Genomic DNA, 26,369 nt, shown 5'->3' with positions numbered 1-26,369 from the left:
TCGCTTTATTCCCTGCTTCTCCGTTTATTATTAAGCAGCCTTCGTTTAAAAATAAAAACCAAAATAAAATAAAACAAAAAACGAAAATAAAACCAAAAACGAAACCAAAACCCGAACAGATCGCAGCGGTTCCGTTCGGTTTCCGACACCGGAGAGGTTCAAGTCGCCGAGAAATTCAAGTTCCCCATAAGGCACTTTTAAAGCCACGACGGGAGACCCCCCCCACCCCACACCCCCCCCCCCCAACCTCCCCCCGCCGTCCCCATCACCCCATGGCAAGGACAGGCGCAGGGGTAAGGAGGAGCAGCGGGGGTTGGGGGGGGGGGAGAGAAAGAGGGGGGGTCCTGGGATGGGGGGTGGGGGGGGTGGGTATATATTACATCATCTTTCTGTTTTAAATATAGATAAACTCTGCTTTTAGGCAAATAGTGCCGGTCCACCCCCCCCCAAACCACCACCACCAACCCCCCCCCCTTCCAGTCCATCCCCGGGTGTGCGCCCTGGGGCCATGTGCAAAGGGCAGGCGGGGGTGTGGGGGGGGGGGAGAGAATAAGGGGAGGGGGGGGGGGGAACCCGGCCACCCCGGGGTGGGGAGATGGGGGTCCCGGGGGGGCTCACCCGGAATAGTGCAACGAGAGAAAGCAGCCGGGAGTGCAGGGGCGAGGGGGGCTCGCCGGGGGGAGGGGCTGCTCGGGGAAGGGAGGAGGGGGGGGGCTCCGGGGTTAAGCTATTTACAACGCGGGATGAACGACGGGGACCCCCCCGCCGCCCCACCGGGAACCCCCACCCAGTGCCGCGCTTCGGTTCCCGGGGATGGAACCGGAGGGGAAAGGGATTTGGGGGGGGGGTCCCTGCATGGAGGCGGGGGCTGCCCCGGGAATACGGGAATTAAGGGGGGGGGGGGGGTTGGAATGAACGGCGGCGGCGGGGCCCCCCCCGCCCCATTGTGCAAATCCGCCATGGGGGAGTTTCCCCCCTTTGCATAATTCAGAACAAACCGTGACGGGAAAAACAGGAACGGAGCGCGATGGGGCGCGGCGGCAGCTCCGCTCCGGGACACGGGTGGGACCGTTCCGTTCCTCCCCACGGCTGGAGGGCACGGCCCGGTGCGGGACGGTACGATCCGGTCCGGCCCGGTACCGCACGGAGCGGCCGGGGCTGCGCTGGGTGTAACACGGCACGGAACAGAACAGCTCCGATCTGCCCGGACCGGCACAGAACGCGTTGGACCGGCTCATAGCATGGAATAGCACGGTGCAGCCTGGCACGGCTCAGCCTGGCACAGGTTGGTCCAGCATGGGTTACCTGGCACGGCTCAGCCTGGCACGGCTCAGCCTGGCATGGCTCAGCCTGGCATGGATCAGACTGGCATGGCTCAGCCTGGCACAGGTTGGTCCAGCATAGGTTAGCCTATATGTTAGCCTGGCACAGCTCAGCCTGGCATGGATCAGCCTGGCACGGCTTGACCTGGCACGGCTCAGCCTGGCACAGGTTGGTCCAGCATAGGTTAGCCTGGCATGGCTCAGCCTGGCATGGATCAGCCTAGTATGGATCAGCCTGGCACAGGTTGGCCCAGCGTAGCTTAGCCTATAGGTTAGCCTGGCATGGATCGGCCTGGCACGGGTTGGTCCAGCATGGCTAAGCCTGGCACAGCTCAGCCTGGCATGGCTCAGCCTGGCATGGGTTGGTCCGGCATAGGTTAGCCTATAGGTTAGCCTGGTATGGATCAGCCTGGCACAGCTCAGCCTGGCACAGGTTGGTCCAGCATAGGTTAGCCTATAGGTTAGCCTGGCACAGCTCAGCCTGGCACGGCTCAGCCTGGCACAGGTTGGTCCAGCATAGCTTAGCCTATAGGTTAGCCTGGCACAGCTCAGCCCAGCACAGCTCAGCCTGGCACGGCTCAGCCTGGCACGGGTTGGTCCAGCATAGCTTAGCCTATAGGTTAGCCTGGCACAGCTCAGCCTGGCACGGCTCAGCCTGGCACGGCTCAGCCTGGCACAGGTTGGTCCAGCATAGCTTAGCCTATAGGTTAGCCTGGCACAGGTCAGCCTGGCATGGCTCAGCCTGGCACGGGTTGGTCCAGCATAGGTTAGCTATAGGTTAGCCTGGTATGGATCAGCCTGGCACAGCTCAGCCTGGCACAGCTCAGCCTGGCACAGGTTGGTCCAGCATAGCTTAGCCTATAGGTTAGCCTGGAATGGCTCAGCCTGGCACGGCTCAGCCTGGCACAGCTCAGCCTGGCACAGGTTGGTCCAGCATAGCTTAGCCTATAGGTTAGCCTGGCACAGCTCAGCCTGGCACAGCTCAGCCTGGCACAGCTCAGCCTGGCATGTCTTGACCTGTCACGGCTCAGCCCAGCTCAGCCCAGCACACATCCCAGTATCACCCGACCCGGCCCGGCCCAGCCCAGCTCATCCCACCGCCCCCCCCATATCGTGCCGTTCTACACCATCTCCACGGGCACCATGCCGTCCGGCTGCGGCCCTTCTTCAGCCTCATGCTCCATCTCCATCTCCGGCTCCTCTTCCTCCTCCTTCACCTGAGCCGGACCCCAATAACGAGCCAAGGAGAGACGCAGCCCCTCCAGCCGCCCATTGGAGAGGTCGATACCGGGTGAAGCATCGGGGGGTGGTGGTGGTGGGGGGGGGTCTTCGCGACGCCGGCGTCGGGTACGAACCTCCAGGCAGTTCTGACCCTTAAGGTGCCGCTGAAGGTGGTCGTCCTTGGCGAAGGCTTTATGGCAGAGGTAGCACTCGTAGGGCCGAGCTCCGGTGTGGAGGTGCATGTGGTTCTTTAGGTCGTAGCTGTGTAGGAAGCGGGCGCTGCAGTGCTGGCACGAATAGGGTCGTTCGCCCGTGTGCTTGCGCATGTGGATCTTCAGCTTGTCGTTCCTATTAACGGGGGGAAAGAAAAGGGGGGTCAGGATGAGGGGGTGGGGGGAGATGGGAGGGGGGGGTGGGGGGAGATAGGGGGCACTATGGGGACCTTATGGGGACCTTTGGGACAGGGAGGTGCTATGGGGACAGCAATGTGCTATGGGGACAGTATGGGGACCTTTGGGACAGGGATGTGCTATAGGGACAGCATAGGACAAGGGTGAACTATGGGGACAGTACGGGGACCTTTGGGACAGGGACGTGCTATAGGGACAGCATAAGACAAGGGATGTACTATGGGGACAGTATGGGGACAGTATGGGGACCTTTGGGACAGGGAGGTGCTATGGGGACAGCATAAGACAAGGGATGTACTATGGGGACAGTATGGGGACCTTTGGGACAGGGATGTGTTATGGGGACGGCATAGGACAAGGGTGAACTATGGGGACAGTATGGGGACCTTTGGGACAGGGATGTGCTATAGGGACAGCATAAGACAAGGGATGTACTATGGGGACAGTATGGGGACCTTATGGGGACAGTGTGGGACAGGGAGGTGCTGTGGAGACAGTATGGGGACCTTTGGGACAGGGATGTGCTATGGGGACAGTATGGGGCAGGAGTGAGCTGTAGGGACAGTATGGGGACCTTATGGGGACTGTGGGACAGGGATGTGCTATGGGGACAGTATGGGGACCTTTGGGACAGGGATGTGCTATTGGGACAGCATAAGACAAGGGATGTACTATAGGGACAGTATGGGGACCTTTGGGACAGGGAGGTGCTATGGGGACAGTATGGGGACCTTATGGGGACCTTTGGGACAGGGATGTGCTATAGGGACAGCATAAGACAAGGGTGAACTATGGGGACAGTATGGGGACAGTATGGGGACAGTGTGGGACAGGGAAGTGCTGTGGGGACAGTATGGGGATCTTTGGGACAGGGATATGCTATGGGGACAGTATGGGGACCTTTGGGACAGGGATGTGTTATGGGGACGGCATAGGACAAGGGTGAACTATGGGGACAGTATGGGGACCTCTGGGACAGGGATGTGCTATAGGGACATGCTATGGGGAAAGTATGGGGACCTTATGGGGACAGTGTGGGACAGGGAGGTGCTATGGGCATCTGTGGGGAAGAGCTGTGCCACAGGGGGCACCATGAGCACCCAGGGGACATCATGGGCACCCTAAGGACACTGCGGGCACCAAGGGGACACCATAGGCACCCCGGGGGACACCACGGGCACACAAGGGGACACGGTGGGCACCTGGGGGGCACATGGGGCAGGGGATACTGCAGGCACCCAGGGGACCCCATGGGCACCCAGGGGGACATGGTGGGCACCTGAGGGATACAGGGGGCAGGGGACAGTGTAGGCACCCAGGTGGACCCCATGGGCACACAGAGGGACCCCATGGGCACCCCGGGGGACACCACGGGCACACAGGGGGACACAATGGGCACCTGGGGGACACATGGGGCAGGGGACAGTGCAGGCACCCAGGGGACATCATGGGCACCCCGGGGGACACCACGGGCACACAGGGGGACACGGTGGGCACCTGGGGGATACAGGGGGCAGGGGACACTGCAGGCACCCAGAGGACCCCATGGGCACACAGAGGGACCCCATGGGCATATAGGGGGACAACATGGGCACATAGGGGGACACTACAGGCACCCAGGGGGCACATGGGGCAGGGGACACTACAGGCACCCAGGGGACCCCATGGGCACCCAGGGGGATACAGTGGGCACCTGGGGGACACATGGGGCAGGGGACAGTGCAAGCACCCAGATGGACCCCATGGGCACCCAGGGGATACCACAGGCTCCCAAGGGACACATGAGACAGGGGACACTGCAGACACCCCAGGGGACCCCATGGGCACACAGGGGGACATGGTGGGCACCTGAGGGATACAGGGGGCAGGGGACAGTGCAGGCACCCAGGGGACCCCATGGGCACCCAGGGGACACCATGGGCACCTCGGGGGACACCACGGGCACACAGGGGACCCCATGGGCACATAGAGGGACACAATGGGCACCTGGGGGACCCCATGGGCACCCAGGGGACACCACAGGCTCCCAAGGGACACATGAAACAGGAGACACTGCTGGCACCCAGAGGACCCCGTGGGCACCCAGGGGGACATGGTGGGCACCTGGGGGACACATGGGGCAGGGGATACTGTGGGCTCCCAGGGGACCCCATGGGCACACAGAGGGACCCCATGGGCACATAGGGGGACACAGTGGGCATCTGGGGGACACGGTGGGCATCCAGGGGACACATGGGGCAGGGGACAGTGCAGGCACCCAGGGGACCCCATGGGCACACAGAGGACACCATGGGCACATGGGGGGACACCACAGGCACATGGGGGGACACAGTGGGCACCTGGGGGACACATGGGTCCGGGGATACTATGGGCACCCAGGGGACCCCATGGGCACCCCGGGGGACCCGGCATCACTCACCGCGTGAAGCGCACGCCGCACACTTGGCAGGCGAACGGCTTCTCCCCCGTGTGAGTGCGCATATGCCGGGGCAGTTTGCCGGCGCCGTGAATGACTTTGTGACACACGGGACATTCCTGGGGCATTTGGGATCTCCTTTTCCGAACCAATTTATCGGGACTATCCAGCCCGGGCGCCAGCGCCTCGTGATGCAGCGAACTCAGATAAGCCATTAGATCGGGATCGATCACATCGTCGTCCGAACCTCCTTCCTCGGGGGACATCTGATAAGGGAAGGGGAAAGCGTGCGGGGGCAGCTCCTCCTCCTCGGCTACATCGAAAGCCTCGTAGGGCTGCGCCAACCCCTCGGGCATCGGGGGCGGGGATGGGGGCTGCGGGGCGGGCAGGGGGCTGCGGGAGCCTTCGGCCTCAGCGGGCGGCTCCTCGTTGTGGTTATTGATGCGGGCCCCCCTCGCCTGCAGGAATTTGCGGGTTTTCTTGCTACGACGGGCTGCGGGGCGGGCGGGGGGAGCCGCTGGGGGGTCCCCGTCGGGGAGGGTGGCAAAAGCCTCCAGGTAACGACGGGCTCGTTCACAATCGTCATCATCGGGACCGGGAGCTTCCAAACCGTGGCACTGCAGGATGTCGGCGCAGGCGGCGATAACGCACGGGATCTCCAGCAGTTGGGCTGCCTGCAGCACCTCACCCATGTTGGAGCTGCTGATGGTCAGCGTGGCGGTGTAAGCGAACTCCAAAAGAGCCCCCAAAGCCTCCGGTCCTACAAAGTCCAGCTCGCAAACCTCCTGCCCAGGTCCCTGTCCAGCAAATAACTTCTTAAAGTAGCGGCTGCAGGCGGCCAACACGGCGCGGTGAGTGCGGTACTCCAAGCCCTGAGTCTTGATGGTGACGTCGCACAGCACCCCGAGGTGCCGCTGCTCGTTCAGGCTGCTCAGCAGCTCGCTGCTGTGATCGGGGAAGGGGATGCCGATCAGGTCGTCCTCGGGGCTCGCCATCGTCCTCACCTGGGGGGGATAAAGGGGGGAGATCAGCGCCAGGCGGCACCCATGGGTGCCAAAGTGTTGGCTCTGCTGTGATGCAAGGAAACCTCATCCCACCATCAGCACCCATGGGTGCCAAAGTGTTGGCTTTGCTGTGATGCAAGGAAGCCTCATCCCACAATCAGCACCCATGGGTGCCAAAGTGTTGGCTCCACTGCAGTGCAAGGAGACTTCATCCCACCGTGCAGCACCTATGGGTGCCAAAGCATCAGCTCTGCTATGGAGCAAGGAGACTCCTTCCAACCATCAGCACCCATGGGTGCCAAAGTGTCGGCTCTAATGCAGTGCAAGGAAACCTCATCCCACCATCAGCACCCATGGGTGCTAAAATGTTAGCTCCACTGCAGTGCAAGGAGACTTCATCCCACCGTGCAGCACCTATGGGTGCCAAAGCATCAGCTCTGCTGCAGTGCAAGGAGACTCCTTCCAATCATCAGCACCCATGGGTGCCAAAGTGTCGGCTCTGCTGCAGTGCAAGGAAACCTCATCCCACCATCAGCACCCATGGGTGCCAAAGCATCAGCTCTGCTGCAGTGCAAGGAAACCTCATCCCACCATCAGCACCCATGGGTGCTAAAGTGTCGGCTCTGCTGTGATGCAAGGAAACCTCATCCCCCCATCAGCACCCATGGGTGCTAAAATGTTAGCTCCACTGCAGTGCAAGGGGACTCCTTCCAACCATGCAGCACCCATGGGTGCCAAAGTGTTGGCTCTGCTATGGTGCAAGGAGACTCCTTCCCACCGTGCAGCACCCATGGGTGCCAAAGCATCAGCTCTGCTGCAGTGCAAGGAAACCTCATCCCACCATCAGCACCCATGGGTGCCAAAGTGTCGGCTCTGCTGTGATGCAAGGAAACCTCATCCCACCATCAGCACCCATGGGTGCCAAAGTGTCGGCTCTGCTGTGATGCAAGGAAACCTCATCCCACCATCAGCACCCATGGGTGCCAAAGCATCAGCTCTGCTGCAGTGCAAGGAGACTCCTTCCAACCATCAGCACCCATGGGTGCCAAAGTGTCGGCTCTGCTGCAGTGCAAGGAAACCTCATCCCACCATCAGCACCCATGGGTGCTAAAATGTTAGCTCCACTGCAGTGCAAGGGGACTCCTTCCAACCATGCAGCACCTATGGGTGCCAAAGCATCAGCTCTGCTGCAGTGCAAGGAAACCTCATCCCACCATCGGCACCCATGGGTGCTAAAATGTTAGCTCCACTGCAGTGAAAAGAGACTCCTTCCACCATGCAGCACCCATGGGTGCCAAAGCATCAGCTCTGCTATGGTGCAAGGAGACTCCTTCCCACCATGCAACACCTATGGGTGCCTAAGTGTTGGCTCCACTGCAGTGCAAGGAAACCTCATCCCACCATCAGCACCCATGGGTGCCAAAGCATCAGCTCTGCAGGAGTGCAAGGAGATTCCTTCCCACCATCAGCACCCATGGGTGCCAAAGTGTTGGCTCTACTGCAGTGCAAGGAAACCTCATCCCACCATCAGCACCCATGGGTGCCAAAGCATCAGCTCTGCAGGAGTGCAAGGAGATTCCTTCCCACCATCAGCACCCATGGGTGCCAAAGTGTCAGCTCTACTGCGGTGCAAGGAAACCTCATCCCACCATCAGCACCCATGGGTGCCAAAGTGTTGGCTCCACTTCAGTGCAAGGAAACCTCATCCCACCATCAGCACCCATGGGTGCCAAAGCATCAGCTCTGCTGCAGTGCAAGGAGACTCCTTCCCACCATGCAGCACCCATGGGTGCCAAAGTGTCGGCTCTGCTGTGATGCAAGGAAACCTCATCCCACCATCAGCACCCATGGGTGCCAAAGTGTCGGCTCTGCTGCGGTGCTAGGAAACCTCATCCCACCATCAGCACCCATGGGTGCCAAAGCATCAGCTCTGCTGCAGTGCAAGGAGACTCCTTCCCACCATGCAGCACCCATGGGTGCCAAAGTGTCGGCTCTGCTGTGATGCAAGGAAACCTCATCCCACCATCAGCACCCATGGGTGCCAAAGTGTCAGCTCTGCTGCGGTGCTAGGAAACCTCATCCCACCATCAGCACCCATGGGTGCCAAAGCATTAGCTCTGCTATGGTGCAAGGAGACTCCTTCCCACCATCAGCACCCATGGGTGCCAAAGTGTTGGCTCTGCTGTGATGCAAGGAAACCTCATCCCACCATCAGCACCCATGGGTGCCAAAGCATCAGCTCTGCTATGGTGCAAGGAGACTCCTTCCCACCATGCAACACCTATGGGTGCTAAAGTGTTGGCTCCACTGGGTGCTAGGAAACCTCATCCCACCATCAGCACCCATGGGTGCTAAAATGTTAGCTCCACTGCAGTGCAAGGGGACTCCTTCCAACCATGCAGCACCTATGGGTGCCAAAGCATCAGCTCTGCTGCCGTGCAAGGAAACCTCATCCCACCATCGGCACCCATGGGTGCCAAAGCATCAGCTCTGCTATGGTGCAAGGAGACTCCTTCCCACCATGTAGCACCCATGGGTGCCAAAGTGCTGGCTCCACTGCAGTGCAAAGAGACTTCATCCCACCGTGCAGCACCCATGGGTGCCAAAGTGTCGGCTCTGCTGTGATGCAAGGAAACCTCATCCCACCATCAGCACCCATGGGTGCCAAAGTGTTGGCTCCACTGGGTGCAAGGAGACTCCTTCCAACCATGCAGCACCCATGGGTGCCAAAGCATCAGCTCTGCTGCAGTGCAAGGAAACCTCATCCCACCATCAGCACCCATGGGTGCCAAAGCGTTGGCTCCACTGCAGTGAAAAGAGACTCCTTCCACCATGCAGCACCCATGGGTGCCAAAGCATCAGCTCTGCTATGGTGCAAGGAGACTCCTTCCCACCATGTAGCACCCATGGGTGCCAAAGTGTTGGCTCTGCTGTGGTGCTAGGAAACCTCATCCCACCATCAGCACCCATGGGTGCCAAAGCATCAGCTCTACTGCAGTGCAATGAGACTCCTTCCACCATGCAGCACCTATGGGTGCCAAAGCATCAGCTCTGCTGCAGTGCAAGGAAACCTCATCCCACCATCAGCACCCATGGGTGCCAAAGCGTTGGCTCCCCTGCAGTGAAAAGAGACTCCTTCCACCATGCAGCACCCATGGGTGCCAAAGCATCAGCTCTGCTATGGTGCAAGGAGACTCCTTCCCACCATGTAGCACCCATGGGTGCCAAAGTGCTGGCTCCACTGCAGTGCAAGGAGACTTCATCCCACCGTGCAGCACCTACGGGTGCCAAAGCGTTGGCTCTGCTGTGATGCAAGGAAACCTCATCCCCCCATGCAGCACCCATGGGTGCCAAAGCATTGGCTCCACTGCAGTGAAAAGAGACTCCTTCCACCATGCAGCACCCATGGGTGCCAAAGCATCAGCTCTGCTATGGTGCAAGGAGACTCCTTCCCACCATCAGCACCCATGGCTGCCAAAGCATCAGCTCTGCTGCAGTGCTGTGGTGTGAAGAATCCTCTTCCCACCATCAGCACCCATGGGTGCCAAAGTGTTGGCTCCACTGCAGTGCAAGGAGACCCCTTCCAACCGTCAGCACCCATGGGTGCCAAAGCATCAGCTCTGCTGTAATGCAAGGAGACCCCTTCCCACCATCAGCACCCATGGGTGCCAAAGTGTCAGCTCTGCTGTAATGCAAGGAAACCTCATCCCACCATCAGCACCCATGGGTGCCAAAGTGTTGGCTCCACTGGGTGCAAGGAGACTCCTTCCAACCATGCAGCACCCATGGGTGCCAAAGTGTTGGCTCTGCTGTGATGCAAGGAAACCTCATCCCACCGTGCAGCACCCATGGGTGCCAAAGCATCGGCTCTGCTGCAGTGCAAGGAAACCTCATCCCACCATCAGCACCCATGGGTGCTAAAGTGTTAGCTCCACTGCAGTGCAAGGAGACCCCTTCCAACCATCAGCACCCATGGGTGCCAAAGTGTCAGCTCCACTGCGGTGCAAGGAGATTCCATCCCACCATCAGCACCCATGGGTGCCAAAGCATCATCTCTCCTTCAGGGTGGGCACCCCAATAGCGGTCTCCCTGAGGGTTACCCATCTCATCATCCCCTCCGAGCCCCCAAATCTCTCTCGGACGCCATAGAAGCGACTCGTGCCGCCGTCGAGCTCCCACCGCATCCCCCCCTCCCACCTCCTTCCACCGCCGCCCCCAAAGCGACCGCAGCAAAGGGGGAAATCTCAGCGCGGCGCCTTTGAGCGGCGTCGAAGCGCTTCGTTTCCTGCCTTCCCACCCCACCGCAGCCCCCCAACCCACCCCACCCCACCGCAGCCCCCCAACCCACCCCACCGCATCCCCCCGCCCCAACCGGCCGCAGCTCCCCGTCCTGGGAAAGCGGGTGGGCGGCGGTACCGGGAAAAGAACCCAACCCCCCCCCCCCCACCCCTTCAAACTAAAGCCGGGGGCCGCCCCACAGAACCCAACCGGGCTGGGAAGACGGGGCCGCGCTTCCTGCCCGCAGATTAGGATCAGCGCAGCGTTGGGTTCCTGCCCCCACTCCCAATGGGGGCCCAGCCCCCCCCCCCATGCTTTGCCCCAGCCCCGGGCCGCTCCTCGCCCAGCCAGCCAAGCCCTGCCTGCGTGAGCAGGGGCCTTTCCCACGCTGCAGTTGGCACAGCTTTGCGTCAGCGATGCCATAAAAGAAGCACCGAGGCCTCCCCGAGTTGGCGGCCCCATAGGGCAGGTTGGGTTCGACACGGTGGTACCGGCACCGAGATGGTGGGGGGGTCTATGGCGATCACAACCTGGGGTGATATGGGGGTCAGGATGGGGTCTATGGGGATCACAACCTGGGGTGATACACTAAGTGTGAACCACGGGGGGGTGATGGATGCGGCACTGAGTGCTGTGAGTGGGGATGGTGGCAGGGGGGGTGTGGATTAGGATCGTGTCCTGGTGCACAGCATGGTGCTCTATGGATGAGTGTGAGCATATAGGGTAGTGCTATGGAGGAGAGCCAGGTTGTGCCATAGAATAAACCCAGGCTGTGCCATAGAGCAAAACCAGGTTGTGCCATAGAACAAAACCAGGCTGTGCCATAGAGCAAAACCAGGTTGTGCCATAGAACAAAACCAGGCTGTGCCATAGAACAAACCCAGGCTGTGCCATGGAATAAAACCAGGCTGTGCCATAGAACAAAACCAGGCTGTGCCATAGAACAAACCCAGGCTGTGCCATAGAACACACTCAGGTTGTGCCATAGAACAAACCCAGGCTGTGCCATAGAATAAACCCAGGCTGTGCCATAGAACAAACCAGGCTGTGCCATAAAGCAAAACCAGGCTGTGCCATAGAACAAACCCAGGTTGTGCCATAGAACAAACCCAGGCTGTGCAATAGAACAAACCCAGGTTGTGCCATAGAACAAACCCAGGCTGTGCCATGGAATAAACCCAGGCTGTGCCATAGAATAAACCCAGGTTGTGCCATAGAACAAACCCAGGTTGTGCCATAAAGCAAAACTAGGTTGTGCCATAGAATAAAACCAGGCTGTGCCATGGAACAAACCCAGGCTGTGCCATAGAACAAACCCAGATTGTGCCATAGAACAAACCCAGGTTGTGCCATAGAACAAACCCAGGCTGTGCCATAGAACAAACCCAGGCTGTGCCATAGAACAAACCCAGGCTGTGCCATAGAACAAAACCAGGTTGTGCCATAGAACAAACCCAGGCTGTGCTGTGGAGGAAAGCCAGGTTGTGCCATGGGGCAATGAGTGAGGTGCCATGGAACAAACCCAGGCTGTGCCATGGAATAAAACCAGGCTGTGCCATAGAACAAACCCAGGTTGTGCCATGGAACAAACCCAGGCTGTGCCATGGAATAAAACCAGGCTGTGCCATAGAATAAACCCAGGTTGTGCCATAGAACAAACCCAGGCTGTGCCATGGAATAAACCCAGGCTGTGCCATAGAACAAACCCAGGTTGTGCCATAGAACAAACCCATCCCGTACCACGAACCAAACCCCATTTGCTCCCCAGCTCCCATCCGTACAGAACTAAACCACAGCTCCGGACATCGCGGTGCCGAGCTGCTCCCGGGTCGGGTCGGGTCGGGCCGCTCCGAACCGAACCCCGCCGCCGTGGCCGTGCCAAGCCGCTCGGTGCCGTCGGCGGTCGGGGAGGGGGGGGGGGGGACGTGCCCCCTCTTGCCCATGGAGGGGGCGGCGCGGCCGGCGGCCCCCGGCACAGGAGCCCATCCCCATCCCATCGCCGGCCGCTCCCTGAGCTTTGGGAGCTCGCCAAACTGGGGCTGCCTCGGCAAGAGGCTGGGAACGGCCCCGGAGCAACCGGCTGCGGAGCCGCCCCGCGTTGCCGAGCAGGCCCGACCGGCAGGACAGGACGGCAGCCGCCCCTGAAACTGGGAAACGGGCAGCGCCGACCGCCCGGGATGTCGGCGCCGTCCGACGTCCCCGTGCCCACCCCTAAGGGGGTCCTGGGTGCCCACGAGGCGGGGGCGAAGGGATTAGGGGCGATTAAAGCATCAAGGGAGACGGGAGCCAACAGGCTGCGACAGCCCCCGATGGGATCAGAGGGATTAACAGCGGGGGGGGGGGTGGGATTAGGAGAGTATAATGGAGGGGGGGGGGGGATGCGATGCCATCGAGAAACGAGGAGCTGGGGTGGGATTGAGGCACGAGGTGGAAGGACGGACAGACGGACAGACGGACAGACGGACAGACGGACAGACGGCTCCGCATCCCCGTGTCCCGCAGCTCCTCCTGTCCGCGGTGCTACGGGATGGGGGGGGGGGTCCAACAATGTGTAGACCCCCCCCCATCACCTCAGCGCTGCTTGCAGGCCGTTATCACTGCCGTTATGGGAAGCTGGGGGGGCTGGGGGGCCGCAAATCTCCAGCTCTTCACCCGCTAAATAGCAAAGCGGGGGGCGAAGGATGAAGCCGGGACCCCCCGAGCGGATGAAGGAGCGGAGCCGGGGGCGGGGAGGTGACACGAGGGGGATTTTCCATCGCACCCATCCGCCGCTTCTTCCCCGACCCCCCCGCGCATCCTCCCCACGGGAGCGAAGTCACATGCTGAGCGGGTGCCATCGAAGGAGATCGAAGCGGCGATAAGGAAACTGAGGGGTTGGGGGGCGGGGGGGGGGGGGTTTGAAGGGGGGAGATGGAACAAGGTGTGAAGGAGTCGGAGCCGCCCCCAGCCCCACCGAGACCCTCGGGTGGTACATGGGGACGATGTCGCCGTGGGGTCGGAGTGATGGATGGGGAGGGGAGCATCAGGCTGCCCGTCCCATGTCCCCCCCCCCCCCCACAAAGAGCAGCGCTTTCTCGGTTACGTCAATGCCCGCAGCCGGGCCCCGTTTCGCCCTCGGCTGGGGATGGAAGGGGGGGGGTTGGGGGGGTAGGGGGGGTTAAGGGGGGCTTAGGGGGTGAGGGGGGGGTTGGGGGGTTGAGGAGGGGGGGGTTCGCTCCCTGTGCCCAACGAGCAGCCGTATTGCCGGCACGCTGCAATGGGAACAATGGCTGCGGGTCACCCTGACACCGAGAACCATCGGCCCTATAGCACCTGCCAGCCCCACTGTGCCATGGGGCCGCAGCCTGAACACAAGGCACGGGGCCAACCCGGACCCATAGGGACCCCACGCCATGCAGGTGGATGGATATGGGGGGGTGGATGGATATTAGGGGGGGGGGTTGGGAGCGCTGCCCCCACCTCGGGGTGCTCCCAGCTGCTGCTGGGCTGTCGAGGGACTTCACAGCTGCAATGGGGAGAATGAGTCAGGCAGGAAGGTGAGCCCGGCACCCGGCCCCTCGCCCCATGGGGCCCTTATGGAGCTGGGAAGGGACCCAGGGGGCCGGGTGTCCCCCCACCCACCCATTCATCCCAAGAGGCAGCTTGGGTGCTGCATAGGGTCGGGGTGGTTGTGGGGTGGGGGCTGCGCGGCCCTATGTACAACAGCACCTGATGGTGCGTGGCAATGGGTGGGGGTCCGGCCCGGCCTTGTGGCCTTAATATATGGGTGGGGGTCTTGGGGGGTCCCGGTGGCAAATGGGAGCTTGGATGAGGGCAGGGGAAAAGCTCCCCACTCTTTGAAAGGAGCAAACAGCGAGCACACAAGAAAGGAAATGGGTTGAAGAGATGAGAGGGTAAACAGCACCCACCCACCCCATAGCAAGGGGGGTGAGCCCTATGGCGGCCGCCCCATAGAGGGACCCCATCCCATTGCGTGCCCCCCCCAAACCTTGAGCTCAATGGGGCTGAGGCCTCAGCAGTGTGGGGCTCAATGGGGCTGAGCCCTCAGCAGTGTGGGGCTCAATGGGGCTGAGCCCTCAGCAGTGTGGGGCTCAATGGGGCTGAACCCTCAGCAGTGTGGGGCTCAATGGGGCTGAACCCTCAGCAGTGTGGGGCTCAATGGGGCTGAGCCCTCAGCAGTGTGGGGCTCAATGGGGCTGAGCCCTCAGCAGTGTGGGGCTCAATGGGGCTGAGGCCTCAGCAGTGTGGGGCTCAATGGGGCTGAGCCCTCAGCAGTGTGGGGCTCAATGGGGCTGAGCCCTCAGCAGTGTGGGGCTCAATGGGGCTGAGCCCTCAGCAGTGTGGGGCTCACATCATGGCACTCAGCCCCACACCGTACAGCACCGGGCTCAAGGCCACAGCCCCACCACAACCTACAGTGGGGACCCACCTCCCCTCACCCCCCACCTTTAGGACCCCATCCCAAGCACCACGACCCCATAATCCATCCCTATACCACGTGCCAGCAGAGCGGACACCGCAATGACCCCATTGAAGCCACCCCATCCCTCCCACCCCATTGCAAGACTCGCTCGATGCCGCCAACCCCAAAACCACTTAGAAACGACCCCATAGCCACCCTATATCCCCCTCCCAGCCCCATAACCCCATAGATACGAGCAGGGTGGGCCGTGTTGCTCACCTGGCGCCTATGGCCGCGTGGCCGGGGCGCTGCTCCAGCCAACACAGGGAGGGTGCAGGGTGCTGCTGTGTGAACTTGGCTCCCCTGCTTTGCACTTCAGCTCTTTTTCTTTCTCTTCTCTCTCTCGGATCCCACCTCAAAAGGGAGTCGACGCCCACACCCCGGGTCACGCACCTCCCAGCCCCGCTTCCCAGAACACACATACAAGCTATTAACCCTTCTGCAACCAACCAACCAACGCCAACCCGGAACGTGGGGTGGGTATAGAAATAAGGGGGAACCCCAAACCCCACCAACCCCAATCCCCTTCTTTCCCAGCCTGCTGGGTTGGCACCTCACTGCTCCATCCCCTCCCCATCCCCATGGATTCGGTGGCACCCTGTGGCTCCCAGCCCTCCCGACGCCCCGGGGTTGGGCGATGGGTGCTGCCTGCTCCATTGCTGGCCACAGCCGGGAGCCGGGGCTGCCACCGCAGGGCTGGGTTCGGTGCAGCGTGCTGCAGCCTGTCCACGGCCCCATGCGCATGCCTGGCCTGCTCTGCCCCATAGCCAGCACCAACACTACAGGGCCATGTTGCTGCTCTGCCCCATAGCCAACCCCAAAGGTGCTGCTGTGTCCCCATAGCCAGCCCCAACACTACAGGGCCATGTTGCTGCTGTGTCCCCATAGCCAACCCCAAGGGTGCTGCTGTGTCCCCATGGCCAGCCCCAAGGGTCCTGCTATGTCCCCATAGCCAGTCCCAACTATGTAGGGCCATGGGTGCTGCTGTGTCCCCATAGCCAGCCCCAATAGTGTAGGGTCATGGGTGTTGCTGTGCCCCTATAGCCAGGCCATTCATGGGTCCTGCTGTGTCCCCATAGCCAGCCCCAATAGTGTAGGGCCATGTTGCTGCTGTGTCCCCATAGCCAACCCCAAAGGTGCTGCTGTGTCCCCATAGCCAGCACCAAGAGTGTAGGGCTATGGGTGCTGCTCTGCCCCATAGCCAGCACCAAGAGTGTAGGGCTATGGGTGCTGCTCTGCCCCATAGCCAGCACCAAGAGTGTAGGGCTATGGGTGCTGCTCTGCCCCATAGCCAGCACCAAGAGTGTAGGGCTATGGGTGCTGCTCTGCCCCATAGCCAGCACCAAAGGTGCTGCTGTGTCCCCATAGCCAGCACCAAGAGTGTAGGGCTATGGGTGCTGCTCTGCCCCATAGCCAACTCGAAAGGTGCTGCTCTGCCCCATAGCCAGCCCCAAGGGTGCTGCTGTGTCCCCATAACCAGCCCCAATAGTGTAGGGTCATGGGTGCTGCGGTGCCCCTATAGCCAGGCCATCCATGGGTCCTGCTGTGTCCCCATAGCCAGCCCCAACGCTACAGGGCCATGTTGCTGCTGTGCCCCATAGCCAGCCCCAAGGGTGCTGCTGTGTCCCCATAGCCAGCACCAACACTACAGGGCCATGGGTGCTGCTCTGCTCCATAGCCAGCCCCAATAGTGTAGGGCCATGGATGCTGCTCTGCCCCATAGCCAACCCTAAAGGTGCTGCTCTGCCCCTATAGCCAGCCCCAAGGGTGCTGCTGTGTCCCCATAGCCAGCCCCAATAGTGCAGGGCCATGGGTGCTGCTCTGCTCCATAGCCAGCCCCAATAGTGTAGGGCTATGGGTGCTGCTCTGCCCCATAGCCAGTACCAACGCTACAGGGCCATGGATGCCGCTGTGTCCCCATAGCCAGCCCCAATAGTGTAGAGCTATGGGTGCTGCTGTGCCCCCATAACCAGCCCCAAGGGTGCTACTGTGTCCCCATAGCCATTCCCAATAGTGTAGGGCCATGGGTGCTGCTGTGTCCCCATAGCCAGCCCCAACATTGCAGGCCTATGGGTGCTGCTGCGCCCCTATAGCCAGTTCCAACATTGCAGGGCTATGGGTGCTGCTGTGCCCCTATAACCAGCCCCAAGGGTCCTGCTGTGACCCCATAACCAGTCTGAACATTGCAGGGCCATGGCTGCTGTTGTGCCCCTATAGCCAGGCCATCCATGGGTCCTGCTGTGACCCCATAATCAGCCCCAATGCCAGCCCATCCATGGGTTCTGCTGTGTCCCCATAGCCAGCCCCACAGGTGCTGCTGTGACCCCATAACCAGCTCCACTGCTAGGCCCATGGATCCTGCTGTGACCCCAAAGCCAGCCCTAATGCCAGGCCATCCATGGGTGCTGCTGTGCCCCTATAGTCAACCCCAAGGGTCCTACTGTGTCCCTACAGTCAGCTCCAAGGGTCCTGCTGTGCTCCCATAACCAGCCCATCCATGGGCCCTGCTGTGACCCTATAGCCGACCCCAATGCCCAACCCATGGGCCCTGCTGTGACCCTATAGCAGACCCCAATGCCATCCCATCCATGGGCCCTGCTGTGACCCTATAGCCAACCCCAATGCCAGCCCACCCATTTACTACCATGCCCCTACAGCTGACCCCAATGTTGGTTCCTATCACACAATACTATGGCAGACATGGCAGCTGCATGAAGCCTGGCACCAATACCCTGAGCACACCATAACCCACAGAGGGGTCTCTCATATGGTCTCATATGGCCCCAGCTGCCCCATAGCACCCACCCTGCTCCACCCCACACCCCCTGGGCACCCCCCCCCCCCACACTCCACTCCCTGGGGCAGGCTCAGCCTTCATGCAATGCCCCCATAATTACACCCTATGAGTCCCCAGCCAAACAGCAATTAGCTCCCAAGCTGCAGCCCCACACCCCAGCACCCGCCCCGGCCGCCCACACCAACACAGCACCCGGATGGGGCAGTGCCATGGGGCCACAATGGGGCTCCCCCCCATAACCACCCCCCATAACCACCCCCCATAACCACCCCACCCCAGATCCCACCCACAGCCCCACGTTGCCGTGCCAGCCGTGGGGAGGGTGGCAGGAGGCAGAAAGGGGAAGAGCACTGCAGCTGCTGGGGGGGTGGAGTGGGGGGGGGATGGGGATGGGGGGGGATGGGGGCCTCAGCTGCTGTGGGTTGTGCAAGAGCTCAGCCCCATGGGAGGGCAGGCAGAGGGGCAGCAGCCACCCCATGGCATCTCTATGGGCAGCCCCCCCCCTTGGCATCTCTATGGGAAGGCAGAGGGGCAGCAGCCACCCCATGGCATCTCTATGGGCAGCCCCCCCCCATGGCATCTCTATGGGCAGCCCCCCCCCATGGCATCTCTATGGGCAGCAGCCACCCCATGGCATCTCTATGGGCAGGCAGATGGGCAGCAGTCCCCCCCCATGGCATCTCTATGGGCAAGCAGAGGGGTAGCCCCCCCCCCCCATGGCATCTCTATGGGCAGCAGCCCCCCATGGCATCTCTATGGGCAGGCAGAGGGGCAACCCCCCCTCCATGGCATCTCTATGGACAAGCAGAGGGGTAGCCCCCCCCCCCCCCCCCCCCCATGGCATCTCTATGGGCAGCAGCCACCCCATGGCATCTCTATGGGCAGGGAGAGGGGCAACCCCCCCCCCTTGGCATCTCTATGGGCAGCCCCCCCCCCATGGCATCTCTATAGGCAGCCCCCCCCCATGGTATCTCTATGGGCAGCAGCCACCCCAGGCATCTCTATGGGCAGCACCCCCCCATGGCATCTCTATGGGCACTGCCATGTCTGAGGTTGCCTTCTTAGTGCTGCCACGTTGCTTTAGGCTGCCAGGACCTGAAGGTGGGCACAGGACCCAGAGCAACAACCCCAGGAGGGAGGGAGGCACCTGCCTGCCAAACCTGCCCTTTGCTCCCCATAAAGGAGGGGAACGGCGCCAGCCCCCCCTGGCCCAGGTGTGCCAGGTGCTATAGGGCGGGAGATAAGGTGGGCGAGGCGGGCAGGGAGGGGCTCCCATGGGCACACAGCCCTGACTCAGGGTTCCCGTTGGTGGCCGGGCCCCATTGGGGGGGGGGGTGACTCACTATATACCCCCCCACCCCCACCCTGGGGGTGTTGCAACCATCCCCAGCACCAGTAATGGCTGCTGGGGGGGTGCAGAACCCAGCTTTAAGGTGGGGGGGGGGGCATCTAATGGGGTGGGCTGCAATAGAGCTACACTGCATCCTCACCTGGCACTATATGGGATGGATAAAGCCAGGATGGGGCACAACCCAAAAGCATCCCGGTACCGAACCATTGGGATCCTGATGGCCCCCAGCCCAGCAGCAGCAATGGGATGGGGGGGTGTGGAGCTCCCCCCATAGGGTGCCCCACTGTTGGAGCCCTGCTGCCCCATAGGGAGGGGATGGGGCAGATGTGGGGCTCCCCCATAGGGTGCCCCACTGTTGGAGCCCTGCTGCCCCATAGGGAGGGGATGGGGCAGATGTGGAGCTCCCCCATAGGGTGCCCCACTATTGGAGCCCTGCTGCCCCATAGGGAGGGGATGGGGCAGATGTGGAGCTCCCCCATAGGGTGCCCCACTGTTGGAGCTGCTGAGCCCTGCTGCCCCATAGGGAGGGGATGGGGCAGATGTGGGGCTCCCCCATAGGGTACCCCACTCTTGGAGCTGCTGAGCCCTGCTGCCCCATAGGGAGGGGATGAGGCAGATGTGGGGCTCCCCCATAGGGTGCCCCACTCTTGGAGCCCTGCTGCCCCATAGGGAGGGGATGGGGCAGATGTGGGGCTCCCCCATAGGGTGCCCCACTGTTGGAGCCCTGCTGCCCCATAGGGAGGGGATGGGGGGGTGTGGAGCTCCCCCATAGGGTGCCCCACTGTTGGAGCCCTGCTGCCCCATAGGGAGGGGATGGGGCAGATGAGGTCGGACTCTGCGCTGTCCCCGGCTGCACCCGGACACGGTGTTGAGTGGAGGCAGCAGGAAGGAACAGGGAAGGAAGGGGTTGCCAAAACGGAGCTTGAAGGGGGGTGAGAACAGGAAGGAAATGGTCAACAGCCACTATGGGGTCCCATCATCCCAGTGGGGGGTGAAACCCACCCTGAGCTGCAGGGAGGGGCTGAGGGGGGAGCCAGGATGGTGGGGGGGGGGGGGGGCAATGGAGAGCGCTGTGCTCCTGTCTCTGCCTTGTGGACCCTATGGGCAGTGGGACTAAATGGGGCAGCTCAGCTCCCACCACCCCACATCGCACAGATAGAACCCCTTTGGGGGGGGGGGGGGGGGGCAGTCAGACCCCCAGGTCCCACCGCGCAGCCCCAAGTGGTGGGGGGAGCATTAGGTGGGTGATGCCCCCCACCCATCCTGGTGGCCCCCTGAGCAGCCAGCAGTGCTGCCATAGGACAGGCCCCGATGCTCCATCCCTTTGGGGTCACCCAGCAAGGACAGTGTCAGCCCGCAGCCCCCCCTTACACCCCCTGAAATAGCCCAGCTTCCGCCCCCACGCAGCTGCCTCCAGCTCCCCGCTGCCCACAGCTGATCCCAGGAGGGAGGGAGGGGGGGGGGCAGGCAGCTCTAATCCCCCCCGAGCCCACTTAACAAGGCTGTACCCCCCCCATCCCCGAGCCCACTTAACAAGGCTGTACCCCCCCTCCAGAGCCCACTTAACACGGCTGTACCCCCCCCCCCCCGAGCCCACTTAACAAGGCTGTACCCCCCCCATCCCCGAGCCCACTTAACACGGCTGTACCCCCCCATCCCCCCAGCCCACTTAACAAGGCTGTACCCCCCCTCCAGAGCCCACTTAACAAGGCTGTACCCCCCCCATCCCACTTAACACGGCTGTACCCCCCCCCCTCCAGAGCCCACTTAACAAGGCTGTACCCCCCCCCCCCCAGCCCACTTAACACGGCTGTACCCCCCCCCAGCCCACTTAACACGGCTGTACCCCCCCCCCGAGCCCACTTAACAAGGCTGTACCCCCCCTCCAGAGCCCACTTAACACGGCTGTACCCCCCCACCCCGAGCCCACTTAACACGGCTGTACCCCCCCCATCCCCAAGCCCACTTAACACGGCTGTACCCCCCCCATCCCCAAGCCCACTTAACAAGGCTGTACCCCCCCCCCCAGCCCACTTAACACGGCTGTACCCCCCCCCCTCCAGAGCCCACTTAACACGGCTGTACCCCCCCACCCCCCCCGAGCCCACTTAACACGGCTGTACCCCCCCTCGATCTGCACAGCACTGAGACCTCCAACCCCCCCCCTTCAACCTGAACCTACATGAGCTGGACACACATCCATGCTATGACATATAGGGCCATCCCCACGTTGTCCCCAAACCGGGGCCGTCCCCATTAAACCACCCAAGCCGTGAATCCCCCCCCCCCCCTTTTTCCTTCCCCCATCCCATCCCATAGAGCTCAGCATCCCCATCCTCACCACGGGGACAGCACCGGGCTTGGGTGGGTGGGGGGACAGCATAGAGCTCAGTGCCATCCGGTAACACCGAGGGTTGGCAACACCCCCAGACCCCCGGGACCCCCCCCCTATAACTCACCGCCGCCTGCAGCCGCTGCCCATAGGGACACACAGCGGGGACAGAGCGGAGCACGCACAGCTGAGCCTGCCGGGAGAGGCCAGAGCTCTGACCTACTTCTCCTTCCGCATCACCTGCTTTCATTTTCCCTCACCACGGCTCAGTCCCCCCCCCGAACCCCCACCCCCCATCGCCCACGGCCCCGACCCGTCACGTTGGTGGCTCCCCCGGGGACACCGGGACCGGCGTTTCCCTACGTTTCCCTACGGTTCCCTATTACGGTACACGGAGGTTTGACGGCGTTTTACCACCGGGCCCTCGTTGAGTTGAAGGTCACCGGGCACAGCTGGGGACAGGCACGGCAACCTGCCCCCCCCCCCCCCGGCCACCCCCAGCGTCACCTCCGTGGCATGAAGCGAGTTGGACGGGTCTCAGCCCGGCCCCTCGCTCCGTCCCCGTTCGCCCCCGGGGCTCAGCGGGGTGTGGACACGCAGCTCAATGCAGCTCTACCCCACGGACACGAGAGGGGACGGCAGCCCCACTCCCACCCCATCCCCAGTGCCCCATTTGGGGGGGGGGTTTCTATGGAGAGGTCCCTGTGAGCGCTCCCGGGGGCTGCAGCCAGCAGCCAACGCTGCCAGCACAGAGATTTCTGCCTGGTTTCATCATCCACCGCCTCCCCGAAGGAGAAGTTCCTGCTCTGACTCCGGACACCCACCCACCCTGCAGGGCCGGGTTGTGCCCACCAGCCCCCCCCCACCCCAATACTACCCCCCCCCCCAACCCACCCCCCCGTGTGTGTGTAAGTGCTCGGGGCCTTCGTGTGCCACGTGTGCACTGAGGGTGCATGGCAGCAGCTGGCACAGCTTCGGGCTCAGCCCTGCTGCCTGCAAAGCTTTGGTTATTGGGGGGGGGGTCAGCCCTTCAAAGCCCCCCTTCAAAGCCCTCCAGCCCCCAGCCTTGTGGTCACCTCCCCAGGCCTCAGTTGGCAGCAGCCGGGTTAACCTGCTCCGTCCCCCCCCCCTCCAAACCCTCTCCCCCCCCCAACCCATGAGCTGCCCCACACAGAGCCCCACAGCACAGTCCCACTGCCCCACATCCCTCTGCAGCCCCACAGCTTCCCCTTCTCTGGGCTCCAAGCTGAAGTTCCCCTCACTCCATACTCAGCATTACCACCACCACGTGCCCTCAGCGGGCACCAGAGTGGAACCACTATAAGTAAGACCCCCTATATGCGAGACCCCCCTATATGTGAGGCCCCCCTATATGTGAGGCCCCCCTATATGCGAGACCCCCTATATGCGAGACCCCCTATATGCGAGACCCCCTATATGCGAGACCCCCCATATCTGAGACCCCCCTATATCTGAGACCCCCCTATATCTGAGACCCCCTATATCTGAGACCCCCCCCATATCTGAGACCCCCCCCATATCTGAGACCCCCCCCATATCTGAGACCCCCCATATCTGAGACCCCCCCCATATCTGAGACCCCCCCCATATCTGAGACCCCCCCCATCATATGGGTACTGTGCCCAGAGAGCCACCAACCCGGCTGTTGTACTTGGGGAAACTGAGGCACGTTGAGACTCACCCCAAAGGCACCGAACCCCCAGAGATCAAGGCCAAGAGGGGACCCAAAGAGCACGAACCCCCCCCCCCAAAACGGAGCAGCCCCCGGTCAAGGGCAGCAGCAACAGCCCAAGACAACGGCCGTTGTTTGGTGTGAGGGTAAACACCGCACCCCGCCCCGGATAAACAGCAGCGGGGGCAGCGGCCCGGGGGGGGAGCACGGCACGGAGCTGGGTGCAGGGCAGAGTCCACAGGGCTCAGGGTGCCCGATGGGTGGGGGGGGGGGTGGGGAAGTGGGGGGGGGGGTTGGAAGGGCGCTGTGGGCACCCCCTGGCTGCCGGGTATCGGGTGAAGCATCACCTCGGCCCCGGTTTTACCATCGGGTGTCATTCCCAACCGTGAGCTCACCGGGGCAGGGCAGGTCCCCGACAGGCCTTAAAGGACACGGGGATGTAGGGACACCAATGGGGACAGGGAACAGCGGGGGGGGGCTCAGCACACGCAGCCCCCCCCCAACCCCCCCTGCCTGGCACCGCGCCCGCCGACGTGTCCGCGTCCGCCGGCAGTTCCCGTCCCCGCCGCTCCCGGTGCGTGAAACGAACGGAGCTCAACGGGAACCGCACCGGGAACCGCACCGGGAACCGGGTACGGAACCGGCTCATCGCCACGGAACCAAACCCGATAGACCTGAAACGCACCGAGCGGCACCGGCCCCGCCAAGGAGCACCGGGAAACAGGAGCGACTCACCGGAGCCGGGCTGCGGGCACCGGGCCGGTATCGGTTCGTCCGTCGCTCCTTCCGTACAAGACAGAACCGTCGTTCCGCCGCTCCCCGTTCTCCCCCCTCCCGTTCCGAACCTCCTCCGTTCTCCACCTGCGCTTTCCGAGCTCACCTGCGCTCCCCGCCCCGCCCAGCGCCGGTCCCGGGGCCGCAGCCCCGCCTCCTCCTCCACCTGCACCGCCGCCCCGCCCGGCCCCCCCCCTCCCACCGCCTCCAGGAAGCGCCCACCCCCCCGAACCCATTGGGCAGCGCATCGCATCGCCCTCCTCCTATTGGCGGAGGGGGCCGTCCGTCACCTCCCCGTCCCCCCCCCCAGCCCCCCCCCCGTCCCCCCCCCTTCCCTCGGGGGAGGGCGGCGGCGTGCCCCCCCCCACCACGCACACACCCAGCCCCCCCCCCCCCCCCCCATCATCCTCCCTTCGGGGCCGGTGGGGCCCGGCCGTGGGGAGCGGGGGGAGGAAGAGCTGAGTCAGAGCGCCGGGGGGGGGCGGCGGGGAGGGAACGAGCCGAGCTCACACCGGGGGCCGCCCCCCGCTGGGGGGAGCCCGGTCCGGCGGTGCCGCACCCGGTGCCGCGCCCGGTGCCAGGCGCTGAGCGCTCCGCCCGATGCGGCCGCAGGAGCTTCGGGTCCGCCCCGTTCGGTGCCGGCTGTAGGGGGAGGGGGGGGGAGAACGGGCACCGGGATGGAGAACGGGAAAACGGAGAGTGAGGAACGGGGCACCGGAACGGAAAAAGCGGGGGGGGTTAGAAAGGGAAACCGGGGGATGGATAACCGAGCGCCGGGATGGGGAACGGAGAACGGGAGAGAAGCATCGGGCACCGGAGAACGGGAAACCGGGCGCCGTGCACCGACTGGCACAGAGAAGCGGGCACCGGGAGCCGAGCCCCCCCCCCCCACGGCCCTGCGGTGCCGGTGAACCGGGCTGGCGGAGCTCCCCCCCCGCAGCGGCCCTTGGCAGGTGCCGGTTGGGGGGGTCCCGTTCCGACCCGTGTCCCGGTGTTTGTGTGTGTGTGGGGGGGGGGCGGCCCGGCCCCGCTCTCACCTCGCCTCACCCCGACCCCCCCCCCCCCCCGGAGCGCTCCTGACTCAGAGCCCGGCGCGGCCGCTGCCCGGAGCGGGTGGAAAGTGTGAGCCGCCGCCGTGCGCTGCCAATGCAAACACCGCCCCGCAGACGTTATGTCAGCGACGAGGGCGGGGGGCTCCGCTCCGGGCCGGCCCCAGCCTCTCCCGGTTCCCCCCCCCCCCCGGTGCCCCGGTTCTCGGTTCGTTCATCCCAGCCGGTACCGGGCACCTGCGGCCGTTTCCTTTTTGCTTTCCCCGAACGCAGCGCGGTGCACGGAGCTGCATCTCCCGTCCGTCCGTCCGTCTGTCTGTCTGTCCATCGTTCCGTCCGCCCACCTGCCTCACCTCCACCCAGCTCTAACCCTGCGGTCACCTGTCGGTCTGTCCGTCCGTCCGTCCGTCCCCATCCCGGTTGGGCTCAGACCCGTCCCGGTTTATGGGGGGGGGGCTCAGCTCTATCCCGTCAGTTCGGAACCCGCTCGTGGTTCCCGCAAAAGCGGAGGCTTCGGAGTGGGGGGGGGGTGGAAATCCGCCCAAAAATCCCCTCCCCGCCGTTACCACCGAAACCCCCCAACCCGAAACCGGCCTCCCACGGCCCCGCCGCCTTCCGGTGCCCCCGTGGCGGAGCCCCCCCCTCTTCATCCCACCCCTCCGCATCCCGCACCGCAGCCCCACCGCTTCCAACCGGGTTTCGGTGCCCACTCCCCCCTTACCCCCCCCCTCATTCCGTTCCCCCGGTTCTTCCCGCAGTCCCGGGCCCCGAGGCCGCAACCCCCGCCCCGCACGGCCCCGCCGCTATTCTTAACCTCTATTCTATTCCGGTGTCCCCCCATCTCTCTCCGTCTCACCGTTCCCTCCCGCAGCCCCGACGGTGCGGACGGCGCTCACCTCTTAACACCGGGAACGGGTTGGGGGTCGTAGAGCCGCCAGGCCCCGTCTGTGCCGGGCCGGCGGCGTGGCAGGAAGGACCGGACGGTCATCTCGACCCGGCCCGGCCGCCTGCAGAGGGCACTGCCGGTCCCCGGAACGCGACGGAGCCCCCGGGTGACGGCACCGGGACAGCCCCGGGGGTGGGAGGTGAGGGGGGGGATGGCGGAGGAGAGCATCGGAACGCGGAGCTCTTTGGTGCCGGTGACACCGTTTATTGGAGTTATAAATAAAGGATGCAGATCGGGCGAGGAGGGATCGGATGGGGACGGGGGGGGGTCGGGGGGGCTGCCCCAGATGTGCTCATCTTCCTCCAGTCCCGCTG

General features: G+C 63.2%; 1 protein-coding gene across 6 annotated transcripts; it reads right to left on the bottom strand.

The window, feature by feature from the left end:
- ZBTB7B (zinc finger and BTB domain containing 7B) lies at positions 1–26,178 on the bottom strand. 6 transcript variants are annotated; one of them, XR_014941708.1, is made up of 4 exons: positions 21,721–21,859; positions 5,373–6,373; positions 1,600–2,891; positions 1–1,527 (listed from the first exon to the last, which is right to left on the bottom strand). XR_014941708.1 is itself a non-coding variant. In XM_085534980.1 (3 exons), exons 2-3 carry the CDS (start codon positions 6,362–6,364, stop codon positions 2,444–2,446), a joined length of 1,440 nt encoding a protein of 479 aa, XP_085391106.1. In that variant the 5' UTR covers positions 6,365–6,373; positions 26,006–26,178; the 3' UTR covers positions 1–2,443. The 6 variants fall into 6 exon arrangements, 5 of the variants coding, with proteins under 5 accessions (XP_085391106.1, XP_085391108.1, XP_085391107.1 ...); XM_085534980.1 differs by lacking the exon at positions 21,721–21,859 and adding an exon at positions 26,006–26,178 and having other exon boundaries at positions 1–2,891; XM_085534982.1 differs by lacking the exon at positions 21,721–21,859 and adding an exon at positions 24,167–24,270 and having other exon boundaries at positions 1–2,891.
- Positions 26,179–26,369: the final 191 nt, after the last annotated feature.

The sequence above is a fragment of the Coturnix japonica genome, unplaced genomic scaffold (assembly GCF_054131305.1).
Source record: "Coturnix japonica strain WE unplaced genomic scaffold, WE-NBRP24 Scf106, whole genome shotgun sequence".
NCBI classification, from domain to species: Eukaryota; Metazoa; Chordata; class Aves; order Galliformes; family Phasianidae; genus Coturnix; species Coturnix japonica.
This window is presented reverse-complemented; position numbering and strand designations above follow the sequence as displayed.